The 15,210-nt window shown below is 55.2% G+C and overlaps 2 protein-coding genes across 8 annotated transcripts in view; both read right to left on the minus strand.

Moving 5' to 3' along the window:
- SGIP1 (SH3GL interacting endocytic adaptor 1) overlaps window positions 1–3,020 on the minus strand; it is a 34,192-nt gene extending 31,172 nt beyond the window's left edge. The window contains exon 1 of the mRNA XM_048944301.1: window positions 2,788–3,020. Coding sequence (XP_048800258.1) covers window positions 2,788–2,797 — 10 coding nt within the window. The 5' untranslated portion in view covers window positions 2,798–3,020. The remainder of the gene's footprint in view (window positions 1–2,787) is intronic.
- Window positions 3,021–7,545: 4,525 nt separating this feature from the next.
- Window positions 7,546–15,210, minus strand: part of PDE4B (phosphodiesterase 4B) — a 146,805-nt gene continuing 139,140 nt past the window's right edge. For all 7 annotated transcript variants that reach the window (XM_048944293.1, XM_048944294.1, XM_048944295.1 and 4 more), the window contains 7 exons: window positions 14,984–15,082; window positions 14,534–14,698; window positions 14,210–14,309; window positions 13,391–13,545; window positions 13,181–13,303; window positions 11,987–12,169; window positions 7,546–9,283 (listed from right to left, as the gene is read on the minus strand). In XM_048944293.1, coding sequence (XP_048800250.1) covers window positions 8,918–9,283; window positions 11,987–12,169; window positions 13,181–13,303; window positions 13,391–13,545; window positions 14,210–14,309; window positions 14,534–14,698; window positions 14,984–15,082 — 1,191 coding nt within the window. In that variant the 3' untranslated portion in view covers window positions 7,546–8,917. The remainder of the gene's footprint in view (window positions 9,284–11,986; window positions 12,170–13,180; window positions 13,304–13,390; window positions 13,546–14,209; window positions 14,310–14,533; window positions 14,699–14,983; window positions 15,083–15,210) is intronic.

Here is a 15,210-nt window from a genome sequence, read left to right on the forward strand (position 1 = left end):
TTGGCAGCTGTGCAGTGCTGAGTGCTCTTTGGAGAAGAAAATTCTCCTAATATCCAAGCTGACTCCCCCCGGTGCCACATGAGGCCGTTAGTTCTCATTCTAGCCCTTCATTTTCTCCTTTCCCATCCAAAAAGCCCTGTCCATAAACATCTCAATACTTCTCATGGCCCAGCAGTCTGACACACGGTGTCAGGGTGCTGCGTTTGCTGCCCAGCTCCTATTTCAGCTGGCATCCTCTGCACCTTCACACAGCGTGGGTTTGAACTGGGGAGTGCTACCAGGCTTAACCCAACACATTTCCCAAATTCCCAGAGTTTGGGTGGGGCTTTGTTGTTGTTTTCAAGCTAGATCCCTTTATCCCCTCCCTCCCTCCTTTAGCAAGACCTATTGAGAAACGTGCTGCCCTAGGAACAGCTGGAAAATCCCAAACCAGCTTGGCTGGACTGGGTGGTGTGCCCAGAGCTCTGCTATCTTTTGGCATCGAGGCCCATCATCAGCCCAGCCGATACAGAAACTCCCTGAGCCCCACGTGCTGCACAAACACACTGACATCCAGAAGCACTGTTTATCAGAACAAGACCACCTAAAACATAACAAAGCCAATGTTCTCTCTTTGGCAAAGGAAAAGCTTCCTCTGCTCCGTGGCCTTGGCTGCCCCCAGGCCCAGTGTTACCCAGCTAAGACAAGTGCTGCTAGGAGGCAATGCAAAGCGTGGCCATATGGGACGTGAGCAGCCGCACATGGAAGCCCCCAGCATGACCAGATGCCCCAAAAGCACTCAGAGAAAGCAGAGCAGAAATTCCTGCCATCTCAGCCAACCTCTGACCTCAGGGAGGGTGGGAGGAACCGCCGACCCCAGTGCCACCCCAATGGGATCATCCATCAGCCACAGCTGGGTGATCTTCCAACACTGCACATTTGCACCGAGCACCACATTGCAGCAGTGATTTCAAAACTCAGTTGAGCCATATGTGCACCCAAGATGCAACAGATTAAAAAAAAAAAAGAGATAAATACACCCCTTTGTTCCCTTGCACGTGGATGTTTACCTTCACAGCATCACCAGGTTGTTTTATTCCCCTCCACCCCCATCACTTCTCTATGGCTTCTGCCCCCATCTACAAAGAGAACTAGAAGATATCCCATCTTCATCCTGAACCCAGCACAAGTCCCCATCACCCAAAGAGGCCACATTCTCCTGCTCCCATGGGAGGACACAGCCCCAGTCCGTCCAGCTCTGTGGCACCAGCAGCCCCACAGTGCCCCAGTTCAGCACCATTCAAACCCTATGGCACAGTCAGTGCGGGGAAACACAAGTGCTTCACACGGCTTTGAGAGCTTGAAATTGGTTCTAAGTTGAGGGCATCCAAAATGTTAGGGCCATGGTCAACGGGCACAGCAGGGACAGGTTGGGCTTGATGGCCTCGGAGGGCTTTCCCAACCTGAAGGGTTCTATGAAAAGGAAGCCTCTGTGCAAGGTGCCAGTGGGGCATTGGGCATGAAAGTTCCACTCTTCCACAAATAAAGCCAGTTTCCAACTGTTTAAAAATTAATCAAAAGCATTAATTATTTCTCCTCACTCCATTTTCTCACTTCCATCCCAGGCTCCCACGCACGAGTCGCCGGCAATGGGGAAACTTTCTGCGGCCTTTTCCTAAAAACCGCGCGAGACGATTCTGCCAGCCACCATCCCACCGCCATCAGAACCACCGAGGAACCCAGAAAGGAGCCCAGAAGGGAGCTCAGCCCAGCCCAGCCCCCTCCGCAGGCAGACGGAGCCGCCGCACCCAGCGCGGCAGCAGCCCGGCTGTAATTCCCACCCGTTAATTCCCCCGAAGACGCAGCGCTCGCGAGGAGCGGCTCCCGCAGCCGAGCTGTGTCACCGGCTGTGCTGTGAGTCACGGCACGGAGCGCAGCGCTGTGCCCTGAGAGCAAATCTTTCCCTTCTCACCCATCCCCTTTCCAACGTCGGTGGAGCATAAATAAGGCCTTGAAGGACAGGGATGCCCGCTCCCCTCATCCCAAGGGATCGCGCAGCACGCGCAGCCCTCGGTCATGGATGTGACCAGCGGGAGGTGGGCATCTTCCATCGGCACTGCGGGGTGATGGCCACACGGATCCCCATTTGTGAGGTTGCACACGAGGCTGGATCCGGGCACCCTGCACCGGGGTGGCACAAATAAAGCAGAACACCTCTACGATGCGTGCTGGGGCCTTGAAGGCCAAAAGCCGTTCTGCTTTAAGCGGATAAAACCCTTCCTCCACGGCATCTCGCCGCAGAAGGCGTAAGGAGGAGCTCTACATATGGCCGAGGCGGATGACACGGGTTACAGTCTGTGCAAGCGGTGCCCGGGGGCCGTTCCCCACACAGACACACAGCACTCAGCCGGGAGCCCATCTCCCCTTCCATCTCCTCTCTCCCCCCTCCCCAGCACCGCACCTCCCTACCCGGCGGCGATGGTCCCTTTCGGAGCATCCCTTCCCGGTGGAGGGATGCACACACATAGCAGCGCACGGCCATAAATCGCGCGGACCCATCCACCCCCCCTTTCCCCGACCCCGCACCGAGGGGCCGGGGCCGTGCAGACCCCATGCGGGGGGGTACCCCGGCCCCGCAGATACCCCTGCAGGTTCGGCGGCAGCTCCACCCGGCAGAGCGCTTCAGCTGAGGGGGGGAAATGGATTTTAATCACGATCTTATCATGATGATTTCAAATGAAAAGGTGAAGGATTCCCACCCCGACGCCCCCTCCCTCACCCGCCCCCCATCACTCCCCCACCCCCTACCTTCCATCATGGTGGCAGAATCGCATTCCTCACTCTCCCGGGAGCTGAAAAACACAGATGAGGAGGACGGTCGGGCCCCGCTCTCCGCACCCCCGGACCCCCCCGGATCGGCGGGGCTGTTAGCGGCGCTGTCAGCGCGGGGGGCGGCCCACGGTCGGGGCTGCGGCTGTGCCGCCCCCGGAGCGCCGGAGATGCTCGGAGAGGCGGTGCCCCCCCCCCCCGCGCCGCGTCACAGCGCGCTCCTCCCGCCGGCAGCGCGCAGCCTATTTCCCAGCCGCCCCCCCCCCCCCCAATACTTTCCCCAAAAGCAGAACCCCTCTCCGTACCCCGTGACGCACTTCCCCTCCCCGTAATCCTATTGCAGCGGGGGGGCTTTAATTGCCGGGTGCTGCTGTCAGCTCGCGGGAGCGCGCACGGAGCGCGGGCCCCCCCCGCGGCCATTCACGGGGAATCAATGGGTGACGTCACGATCGGCCATCGGCCCCGAGAAGTGCGGGGGGGGCACAGAGCTCCCGCGGCCCCGGGATGCTGCGAACAGCCGATGCCGGCACACGCACGGCTCCACCGCCTCCCCAGGTGGGGCCCTGTCGCGTTGTTTGGGTTTTTTTTCCTTCTTTTTTTTTTTTTTTGTTTTGCTGCACAACCCCTCGCACCTTGCAGTGGTGCAGACCCCGTGCGCTCGTCCAGCTCACCTAACACCCTCCCCGCCCCCCCAGCACACATTGTGCTCCCCCCACCTGCACCCCCCGCACAGTCCTGCTGGGAAATGCAGCCTGGGCTGCAATGCAATGCCACTGCACTGTGGTGCTTGGGTGCATCACCATTCAGGGCAGCACTGGATATATTATTTAATATATATAATTAAAACATGGGGGGGGGGAGGGGGCAAATGGTGTTACCTGCAAGCTCTCTGCACATGGAGAAGAGATGCAAGGGGATGCAACGGAGGGGAACACAGTGCCAGCAGAAGCAGCCGCCCCCCCAGCTCTCACCTCCCAGCATCACCTGCTCAGGGAGCTCACCCACCTTCTGCCCACATCTCCCCTCTTTAGGTTCTGCCCTCACTGCTCAGAAGCTTGGAGACCAACAGCTGCAGCATCTTTGCCATAATGCTATTGAATAATGGTGGGTGCAACCATGGTTGTCCCCGCAGAGCTGTCAGCACTGGCACTGACTGGGGGGGAGGTGCGTCACCATCCCTGGGGGTGCCTGAGAGCCATGGGAACGTGGCACTGAGAGACATGGGCAGAGGGGGTGGGCTGGGGGATTTCAGGAGGCTTTTCCAATCTCAGTGACTTTAGATGCACAGCCAGCCCCCACAAGACCCATCTCTGGGGGGTGCACAACTATGGGCTGCATGTGAGCACACACAGAGCTGCAGCCGCCCTGGGATGAGGCTGGAGGCAGTGGGTGAATCAGAGCCTCACACCAGCACAGCACCGCAAGGTGCCCCCAGCGCCAGCTGAGGGATTTGCTAAATAAAGCCCAAATCCATCAGCCTCATCCTGCCAAGAGCACAGCCCTGCAAATCCCGGCATTAAGGCATCCTCAGTAAGATGATGACAGACACACAGGCCTGTCCTGGCTGTCCCATTACCAAATCACAACAAGACATCACAGTGCCAACAAGCTGGGGCAGTTCTCCCAGTGGGAGCGAAGCAAGGAGAGGCTGATCCCCCAGGAGTCCCAGGAGAGCTCCCACTGTCACACAGGGCTGGACTCAGTCACCTCAGAGGCTTTTTCCAACCTCAATGATTCCACAGCTCCCTGCTCCCTCCCTGCTGGCCCCTCACAGCAAGCACTGCTCCCTTCTGCTCCGTCAGCTTCACTCCATCCATCCTCACTCTCCCCGTGCACAAAGAGCCGCAGGGCCCCTTCCGTCCCACTGAGCAAAGGGAGCAGCAGGGAGCCAACCCCAGCTGTGCCACTGCCAGGCCCACACAGAGCAACGAGTGCACACTGCAGAGCAGCCACACAGCACATCCCAGCATTCACCTTCTCCCACTCCCACCTCCTCTTCCTCCCTGCAGCGCAGCAGCTCAGCAATCCTCTGCTAAGCGGGGCCAAGCTGCACAGCTGCAGCTCTTCACCCTAAATACTGCCCTGTGCCTCAACTGGGCACAGCTGTGGTCCCATGCTCCGGGTTTTTGTTAGGAAGAAATGCTAAAAAATTCCCCATGCAAAGGGAATGCTGGGGGTTGTGAGCAGTGCTGCACACCTGTGCTCCCAAAGGCTGCTGGCCCATTTGAGGGCTGTACCACAGACCCTTACAGCATGTTTGGGGCGGGATGGGGCTGAGACACACAAGAACCTTCAGATCCCACCTTGTTCATTGCTGGCCCCAGTGCTCTGTGTCAGGGTGGGCAGCAGGGGCTCAGCAGCACTTAAGGGGCTGGGTTTCAACTAGAGAAGCCACGGGAGCAGTGCAGGCTGTGGGTGTTGCAAGGGAACAGTGTGTGCTGAGATGCTGCTACTTTGAAGTTGTGAGCAGTGCTGCTGGCGCCCAGGGCAGACCCAGCAATGCCCTCCCTGCCCTGAGCTGTTTGCTTGTTTTTTTGGATGAAGAATAAGGATATGGGGGGGAAAAAAAAAAAGCGTTCTTTGAATAATGTTGGGAATCTTCTTGCAGCTCCTGGTGTGTGCTGCCAGCTTAAGGGCACGTGTTAGGGGTGGCAGAGAGCTGCAGGCAGGTCCTGTTTGGTGATGCAGGGCGAGGTGGCAGCCTGTAAGTGCTGCAGGTGATCGTGTCCTGGGTCAGATGGCACTGCCTGGGTGCTCCATGCACACTGCCACAGGCAGAACAAGGCCACCAGCTGTGGTGGAGCCCTGCAGGGAGCAGACAGAGCCATGCAGGGAAATGGCAGTGCAACAGGAAGAAAATCAAATGGGTCCCAAAGCGAGCGCCCTGGGGATCCAGGCAGCCTGGAGCCACTGCCTCCAGCTGTGTGAGGATCCAGATGTATGAGGATCCAGCTGTGCAAGGCCCTGGCTGTGCTCAGGCTGCAGCCAGCCAGGATCCAGCTGTGCATGGCTTTAGCTGCACAGGCATCCAGCTGCGTGCGGCTCCAGCAGTGCTGGCTCCCATTGCACAGATCCCTGCTGCCTGTCCTCGTGGCACGTGCCCCTTTGTGCACATCCCCGCTGTGTGCGCGGCGCCGTGCAGCGGTTTGGGCTCGGCAGATGGAGCTGTACAGCTGTGCACGGCTGTGAGCACAGAGCAGGCTGAGCTTCGGCTGCTGCGTGGAAGGGGAAACGCAGCGTGGGGAGCCCCAGGGTGACACAGCCCATGCTTTGCAAAAATGGGACCCGAGCAAAATTGGTGACCCCCTTCCCTGCCCCTCAGAGCAGATGCGAACTGTAGATGCGTTACATGCTGAGATGCAGCAGGACGTGCCCAAAACATGGCATGTTGCACCCAAAGTGCTGCCAGCAGCTGAGCAGCTCTGCAATAAAGGCAAATTTTGGGGGTGCTCCTACTGCTGGTGCACAGCTCCAGCCAGCCCGATGCCATGGGATCTGCATCCCTGTGCCCTGCCATGCAGTGAGCAGCACCGTGCTGCACTGTCCAGGTGAGAAATGTACTGCTGCTCAGCAGAAGAAACCTACAGCTTCCTCAAAGCTGTTCTGCTGAAACAGGGACTGTGCTGCACACCCAACCACAACCCCACCGCCAGGCTGAGCTGCATTCCCTGCTTGCACAGTTGCACACAACAGCTGCACACCATGGTCACACAGCCAATTGCACGCATTCCTGCACCCCAGGGTACAGCTGGGAGCAGGCAGAGCACCATCCCTGCATGCCACCCATGGAAACAGCCAACACCGTGCATCTGCTGCATGCCTGATGCTGAAGGAAGCCATACAGCTGCAGGGGCTAGCAGGAACCTGGGGCCAGCAGCGTGCAGCCAGCACATGGCCTCATCCTCGAGGAGAGGATGCAGAGTGCCATCACCTGGCTGGGGAATCCCCCTAGCTGAGGTCTGGGGTTGGTTCTGTGGCAGTGCTGCTGGAGCAGAGCAGGGAAGGATGCTGCTGCTGCAGCACAGAGCATGGCGGCTGCACTCGCTGCGCTCATGGTGATGCCACTGCCAGAAGTGGGTCAGTGGGAAGGGAAAAAATAAACCTGGAGGGGTTGAGGAAGGGAGAGGCAGCACAGAACGCACCGCAGCCCTCCCTCCCTCAGCGCTGCTTCGTGTTCCTTCAGCTGTGGGTTTGGAGCTTCGCTGGGCTTATCGAAGGCAGAGGATAAATCGGGCAGAAAGGAAAAACCGGTCTCAGCAGCAGCAGCGGTGGTGCCTGGGGGCACAGCCACAGCGCGGGGCACGGCTGCAGGGATGCGGGGACAGGATGTGGCCCTGCGCTCAGCTCCGCCGCCCGCTGCCGGCCCGGCCCCACGCAGCAGCAGGGCGTGTTGTTCCTGGAAGACCGCTGGTTGTTTCAATTGCGTTGGGTACGGCCGGGACATGAAAGCCACCGCCGGGCTGCGGTGCGCTGCGGCATCGCCTTCCTGTCTGCAGCGCCTTCCTGGCGCCGCTGCCGCTGGGCAGGGACAGCACTGAGCGGGGAGCAGCCATCCCGTGGGCATCCCCTCGGCCTGTGCCACGTCCCAGCCACCCCGTGCCATGTTCCAGACACCCTGTTCCACATCCCAGCCATCCCGTGCCACGTGCTGGCCGCCCTACGCTGTGTCCCAACCTCCCCGTGCCATACCTGCAGTCCAGCCCTCACTGAACAAACAACGCTGGGAGCAGCCCTGGGACAGGGTCATGCATTCATTTATTCACTTCATATAAAAATCTCTTAAGAATGCATCTGAACACAATATATAATACTATAACATACGTTGTTGTGAAACTTTTGAAAACAAGAAAATAACCACCTGGAACAATGCAGTGTTCGACAGACATACACACCCATTGATCATGCACAACTGTGCTATTGTCATTAACTAGTTGTCACGAGTTGGACCAGAAGCTCAAAACGTATGTTACAAACCGAGTGGCACCGCTTGCCGTGCCCAACGGCGTCGTCAGGAGGAGTTTCACAGCACAATTATTACATCAGTTCACATTTTTGTCATAGAGGTTCACATTGGGTTGTCGGGAGGCTGGGGCAGGACGCGGCCACCTCCGCCCCGTCCCCTGGGTTGCGTATGTCTCTTCAGCTGTGTTCAGGTTTTGTACTTTATGCAATACAAAAGGTTACGAGAAAACAAAAACAAAAACAAAACAAGGAAAAATAAAAGGCAACTCTTATTCCGAGTCTTCTACACAATTAACATCGCCGCCGACAGGCAATGCTAATTCATATAAATTAATAACTTACAAAACATTACAGTATATACATTACGTAATAAATACACTGTTATAAACAGTAATGGAGGTGTTAGAGCTCAAGGCAGTGCGGGAGGAGGAGGACGGTGGGCCTAAACGAAGGGAAGGCGGAACACGAAGGTGTTTGCGTGCCACTGCGCCGCAGCCACCCCGGGCAGAGGGGCAGGCAACGAGGGGGGCCTTCAGAAGACTAATTAAAAGTGCCGTAATGCAAAAACAGAGGGAATCCCTTCTCTTAGTCTGGAAAAGTGATTAACCGCAATAAAGTGACAGGTATTGCCCGCGGAAAAAGGAAGACTGCTTCTTGTAACAGGAAGAATCAAAAAGGATCCGTCGGTTCCCGAACACTCGGTGCCGCTGCTCACACTGAACTCCATGTATCGAACAGATCTCGAAAAGACATGAGGGCGTTTACAAAGAAGGCACACAGGTCTGCAGACAGGCGGTGGGGCGGGCAGGTTCTACACGCAGAGTTATGGATCAGTAGTTTCTATCAGCCCGGCGGGTTGGAGTCCCGGAGCGAACAGTGCGCAATCTCTCCGCCGCGCGCTGGGCCGCTTGGTGTTGGCGCCCGCAGCCCCAGGCCACGCGGCGCCCGCAGCTCGCGCGGCCACCCCAGCATCACTCACGGCGTTTCCTGAGCCATTGTTCAGCACGGAGCCCCGACGGCCCCACGGACCCGGAGATCCGTCAGCCAATGTCAGGCACAGGCCCAAGGCCCAGGCTGCAGGCGAGTCCCACCAGACCGCTTGCGTGCTCGTTAAGCGTTTCCAATCCACTTACACAGGCGCAGGGCATTATGTGTCAACGGGAGACGTGTCCTCTGTCACAATTTCTATGTTCGCCTCCCGCTGCACGTCCTCCTGCCCTGGGCTGCCCGTGCACAGCATCTTCGTGCTGTGGAAGTAGCCGATGCTCTCGCCTTCCCTCTCGGGCCCGTCCGAATCCTCCTCCTCCAAGGTCAGCTCAAACTGGAACTTCTCCATCAGGCCGGGGCAGTCCTGGCCCCGCTCCTCCAGTGGGGGTGAGGGGCTCTGTGGGATCATGCTCTGGTACCAGTTCCTGTTGTCCTCCAGAGTGTCCAGGATGTCCTGTGCGTCCGGCTGCACCAGGTCAGCCCATGTCTCCCACAGCGGGTGCACGATGTAGTCGATGAACCCGACCTGCAAAACATGGGAACACGCTTAGGGAAGGGAAATGCACTGAGACGGCTGTCTGAAAAGTTAAAATGAAATTAATGCATGAGTTTACGGGCTGAACGCCTGCCTAGGTGCAAGATCTGAACAGCAGGAGTGCTACACCTGGGGAGGAAAAAGAGCACGCATCAGGGTAGGTCAGAGGCCAAACTGCTGGAAAGGAGCTCTGCAGAGAAGGACCTGCGGGTCCTGGTTACCAACAGTTGGCCAACAGTTGGCCATGAGGCAGCAGTGTGTCCTGGTGGCCAAGAGGACCACTGGCACTGGGGGTGCATTGCCCAAAGTGTAGTTAGCAGGTGTGGGAGGTGCTCCTACCTTCTGCTCTGCACTGGGAAGGCACAGCTGGAGCACTGTGCCCAGTGTGGGGCTGTCCAGTTCAGGACAGACAGGGAACTGCTGGAGAGCCCAGTGGAACGTGCAGAGATGGTGGAGGCCTGGAGCACTTCCTGATGGGGACAGGCTGAGAGCCCCGGGGCTGTGCGCATGGGGAGGAGAAGCTGAGGGGAATCTGATCAGTGCTGATCAGATCAACGCTTGCCCAGAACCAAGCCCTGTGTGAAAGGTAGACTGAAAGCAGGAGGCACCTGGAACTCCAAGATGAAGCTGCCGCACCTGTCCCTGGCTGAAATATTCTGAATGTCCCTGTGGGTGCCTCCTCCTGCCCAGTGAATCAACCACTGCTGTGCAGGGGACAGGGCAAGTTACCGCTCCGAAGGCGGAGTAGCCCCGAAGTCCCTGCAGAAATGACACCTAATGAGCATTGGTCGGTCCAGCCTGGTCAAGATTTCCTTTCCTATCCCTTCATTTTGGAAAGTGCGCAGGAAGAAGGGGAGGCAGCCCACCAAGTTCTGCTCCTGTATCCAGGCGGGCTGCCCAAGCCCCCAGTGGTGACGTGCCGGGGTGGAAGCGGTGCGGCCGTCAGCCCATCCGCTCGCAGGCGCGTAGGCACTGAGCTCAATCATGTTTCAATTGTCTGAGTAAGAGGACGTACGTCCAGGATGGAGAAAACTGAATGGCCATAAAGAGGATTGAAATTCTTCCGTCTTGGCAGAGTGTGTCACTTCTCTCCTCACTGCTGGACGACGTTTCAGCGCAGCAGGAAAATGGCTCTCAGAGGGGCCAGGCTCAACGCGCAGATGTTTGCTTTGGAAATCACACATGCCTCCTTCAGACACAACAGGATGTCAATAGAACCATTAACATTCAATTGTAACATACTGGGAAGGCAGCTTAAACGAAAAGGTGATGAAAATTTCCTGCAGCACAGGAGATCCGGAGCACTTTTAGAGTGACAAAGATCCCAACCGGTGAGCCGATGGCCACCCGGCACGGCCTGGGGGAGCACAGCTCGGGACTGACCGCCTCACACAGCGCTGTCGCTTCCTTGCACAAACAGCTCCGATGGCAGAGCAGCTTCCAGCCCGATCCTAAAGTGTTCTGATGTAAAGAGGAACACCAGAGCTCGGCCACACTCGCACGCTGTCTGCCCTTGGGTTCTCTGTTTCACCCCGGGATGGAAACGCCGCTTCCCCCTCTCCTTTGCATTCGTTGGTATTTCGGTAGTGGCCATTTCGTGCAACTCCTTTTGCAAAGCAAAAATGCCATTTTGAAACCTCTGTGAAGCATGCATGTGAACCACAGAATTAACTGGAGCTCACACGCGGAGCACATGGGCATTTGCTTGCCAAGCCTGGCTGAAGGATTCATTTCTTGTTAGGTTAACAAATAAGACAGATTTTTCCAACAAAATCACCATGCGGTCCAGTGAATAGTTTTGAAACTGCCTGGCTTAGCCCAAGAGGACATTTGGAAATAATTATCATCGATTTTGTTACTTATTCAAACTGAAAAACCTTGATGATGGCTTGCTCAAGTCCTTCCAAAACAACAACTGGGACAGCATTATATGAAGACTGGAGTACGTTCTGGCCAATGTAAACGTCCGGCTTTGTTTCTGCCTAACCAGGTGAAACACTGTGGCCTGTGCTCTGCAGGTCAGATCTAAGTTGACTTTGAAATCATCATATGAATCAGAACCAGGGATGAAACAGGTGATCCCAAAATACAAGAAAAACCCAAGTTCTTTTTAAGACCTGCACTGATTTAAATATCTACACTTGGACTTCACAATACAGAGGCTCCACTGAGCTGTGCTGGCCGATTCATGCACTGCAAAATCATTCCACACGAGGCCAAAAGCAACCAAAATTTGGGCCCTGTTGGAGTCCTGGGTGATGCCCCCCTTGGGGCTGCTTGTATCTCTGCCATCAGAGGGACAGGCATTGCCATTTCTAATGTGGGGTGCAGTACCAGTAGGATTAGGAGGTGCTAATTAAGAGCTAGGAAGGAGACTGTGGGCTGTGAAGACGTAAGAGACCCAAAAAGATCAGGATCACACTCCTCCAGCCCGGGGAACAAAAGGAGAACAGCTCACTCTGGAAACTGGGACACAAACAGGGCAAGATAAGCATGTGTGTGGGGAGTGTGGGGACGCCAAGGAGTGAGAAGGGAGCCCACAGCCTGGCTGCAGGGCTGTAGGACCTTCAGGCACAGCTGGGCGTCAATCAGAACCAGCCCTCAGAGCAGCTGGCCCTTTGCCTAGTTGTGTTAGAGAGAGCAGATGAGCTTTGTGTCTGAGGCAATACCGCCGTGTGGCTCCGGGCCAATTACCTGTGATTTTTCCACCGACGCTGTGTGTTTGTCACACATGGGGCTGATTTCCATTCCCCTTTCCCTCTCTTTGTCTCCCTGCTGGAAGAACTCCTCCATGATTCTGTCTGTCCACTGCCGGTACAGCTCCAGGGACTTTGTGGGATTACTCAAGTCTGCACAATGTACCATGTTTCGGAGAACCTGCAATTACATTCATCAGAAAACTCATAAAATCCAATGGAAAAAGAGGACGGCTTCAAGCTGTATCTGCTTGCTCAATTCAGAACACTTAACCACGAGGCTCTTTGATTATGCAATTTGGTACAGAAATGTTAGCACCCTACGATCCCTGTGCATGGGCCCTGCAGCTGCAGAGGTGCAGCGCGCTCTGAGTGTTCCAGATGTCTCAGAACTTACACCGGGTGCAGCAGCAGCAACACTGGTGACATCACAGAGGTTTGTTTTTGAATGCAGGTGCTTCCCGCCATTCAAAGGGTATTTTCAGGCTCTGACATGGTTAAATGCTGCTGCTTTAGTCAATGAGTAACATCCCTTTCACGCACACAGCCGGGTGCCTGACTAACTGCGGCCACGGGGACTCGGTGCAGGGAGGTGCTCTAATGTCAACAGAAATGTGAGAGGGTTTTCTTGTTCTAAGCTGGCCAGCAAAGTGGGGAGACAGCAGTGTACCTTGTCCTACATGTGAAGCATATAACCCCTCCCAGAGCTGCCTTGTCATGTCTGTAAGGTGAGGATTAGATCCTGGAGAGAGCAGTGTGCATCATTAGCTTCAACCCAGCTTAAGAGCTGCTTCAGCTATGGAGTTACAAACTGAGCTCCTGCAATCGTGCTATACCTCTTTGTTAGGACAAAGAAAGGAGAGAAAGCAGCAGGGAACTTCACAAGCCCTCAAATACTCAGCCGAACAGATCAACCTCAGAGGCACAAGCATGCTTGCAGCTGCCTGCTCCAAGAGTTAAACAGCTAATTCCATCCACCAAAAAGACATGAGACTCCCCCCCCCACACACCCAACTGTTTGTGGTGCAGAGCCTACAGGAGGCCTACAGCTCCTGCATGATGGCTGACATCTGGGTCAGCCTCTTTGCTATATCTAGATCATCTGGAAGCAACAGCAAGAACAGGAACGTGGTTTCCTTGGTACTGAACAAGACAGGCAAGGTGCTTCCGTCCTGCAGGAACTCTGCTGTACCTGTATCCTGTCCGTGTAGTTGTCTAGCAGGAGCACTCCTGAACTGGTCACCTTCTTAGTTTCCACCATCGTCTTCAGATCTGCCAGCAGGCTCATGTGCTTGGACATATCTGTTGCCAATACCTTCATGGAAGAGAAAACACAACCTCAGTGAGGGCGGCCGGGCAGAGAAGCCTGTATGTGAAGAGCAGCAGTGTGCCAGGGCCCTACCATGTCGATCACCATCTTCCTGAGCGTCTGCCGCTGCTTCTTGGTCAGGTTCTGGAAGATGTCGCAGTGCTCCTCCTGCAGCAGTTTGAAGCCCACTGCCAGGTGGTGGTTCTCCAGGACGGACTCATCGTTGTACATCAGTGCCAGCTCGGAATCTGCCAAAACAGCACAAACATGGACTCAGTTTGCATGCAGTGTGGGACTCCACAGCGAGCGCTGGGCACTGCGATGTTTGTCTGCGAAGAAACAGAGAAGTTTCCTTTTTTGTATCATATAGTCCAAGAGCATGTAGCTCTGACCACATGTGTACAGAACACCAACAGCCCTTTGCTTAGCCCTAGTGAGCCAAACAGCATCCAGCTGACTTAGTTACAGGCTTTGGAAGCACTGACAGCAGAAAGCATGGATCCTGCACACGCGCTTTCCAAAAAAGAACAATGCCCATCCTTTGGAACCAAAACACATGCTTAGCCTGTTGCAGAATACAACATGAACCACAATATTTAGCTCTATTGTTGTCAATAGCAACAGCATCGCCAATCTTCTGTTAATGACGAAATTTGGAAGATTTATTATGCCTTATCAAGTGATAATCACAAGACTCAAGGCCGCTTTGCAAATTGTACTACAATAGCTTCCTTTGTTTCGATAGGAATTCGACTTATCCTGTCGCTCCATTTCAAAACATAGAACTAGTTTGCTGCGCAGTGTTTTGAAAAAGCACCGTGGTCTGAAAGTCACAGTTTGGCCCCTGCTGTAATGGAAAACGTACTCTGAGTTTGCAGATGAAGCCGTGATTGTATTTGAAACAAAACTCACTTGTGTTAATCAGAAACTGGTTGGAGACACCGGGGTGATCCACGTCGTGAATCGCGGCTGCAAAAATAGCGGCGAGGATTTCCAAGTCGGTGAAGACAGCCTATGGAGGAAATGGGGATCTGTGAGAGAAGCCCATCACCACTTCGGGGTGCCCACTTACAGAAACAAACCCTCTCTGCTTTTTGAATCACTTTTAGGAGGATGAGGCTTGTATAAGTAAGCCATTTGCTCAGAAGAGAGGCTGACATGCAAGCACACACTCCTTAAGATGAAATAGAGATTACAGATGGCTGGGCACAGAGCTCAGCTCAAAGCAGTACTCACATCCAGTGCAGGGGTGGAGAGGAGAACGTGGGTAGACTGGGCGACATCAGCAGCATGCAGGCTGTTGTGGTATGCCACGTCCGAATGGTAGTGGTCTTCCAATGTCATCATGTACGTCACAAAGGTGTCTGATGAGATCTTGAATGTCTTCAGTAGATCTCGCTCCTGCATAAGAGATGTCAAAGGTATCTTAGAATCATAGAATCACAGCATGGCCTGGGTTGAAAAGGAGCACAATGCTCATCTCATTCCAACCCCCTGCTGTGTGCAGGTTGCCAACCAGCAGCCCAGGCTGCCCAGAGCCACATCCAGCCTGGCCTGCACATCCATCCTCCAGGGATGGGGCATCCACAACTGCCTGTACACAGGGATGTCACAGTGCACCTGGTGGTGTAACAGGGAGCCACTGGGTATTAAACCAGTGCTGTGAAAGGACAGAAAACCACGCACCTGAAATATGGCGTACATGATGCAGGTGAGCGGCCTGTTGTGGGAATACCTGGCAACATTAAATATGTTCAGACCCCACTTATTCAGATCTTCCAGCTCCTTTGGAAAAGACACAAAGAGAACAGTTAAAATGTTTCTCGAGACGTGTCTGCATGTTTCCCTCCCACCAAAGCGTTTTGTTTTCCTGTCTGCGGTAGTCAAGCCAGTTCATAAGCACCAGTGATTCC

Source organism: Lagopus muta, chromosome 5 (assembly GCF_023343835.1).
Source record: "Lagopus muta isolate bLagMut1 chromosome 5, bLagMut1 primary, whole genome shotgun sequence".
Taxonomy (NCBI): Eukaryota; Metazoa; Chordata; class Aves; order Galliformes; family Phasianidae; genus Lagopus; species Lagopus muta.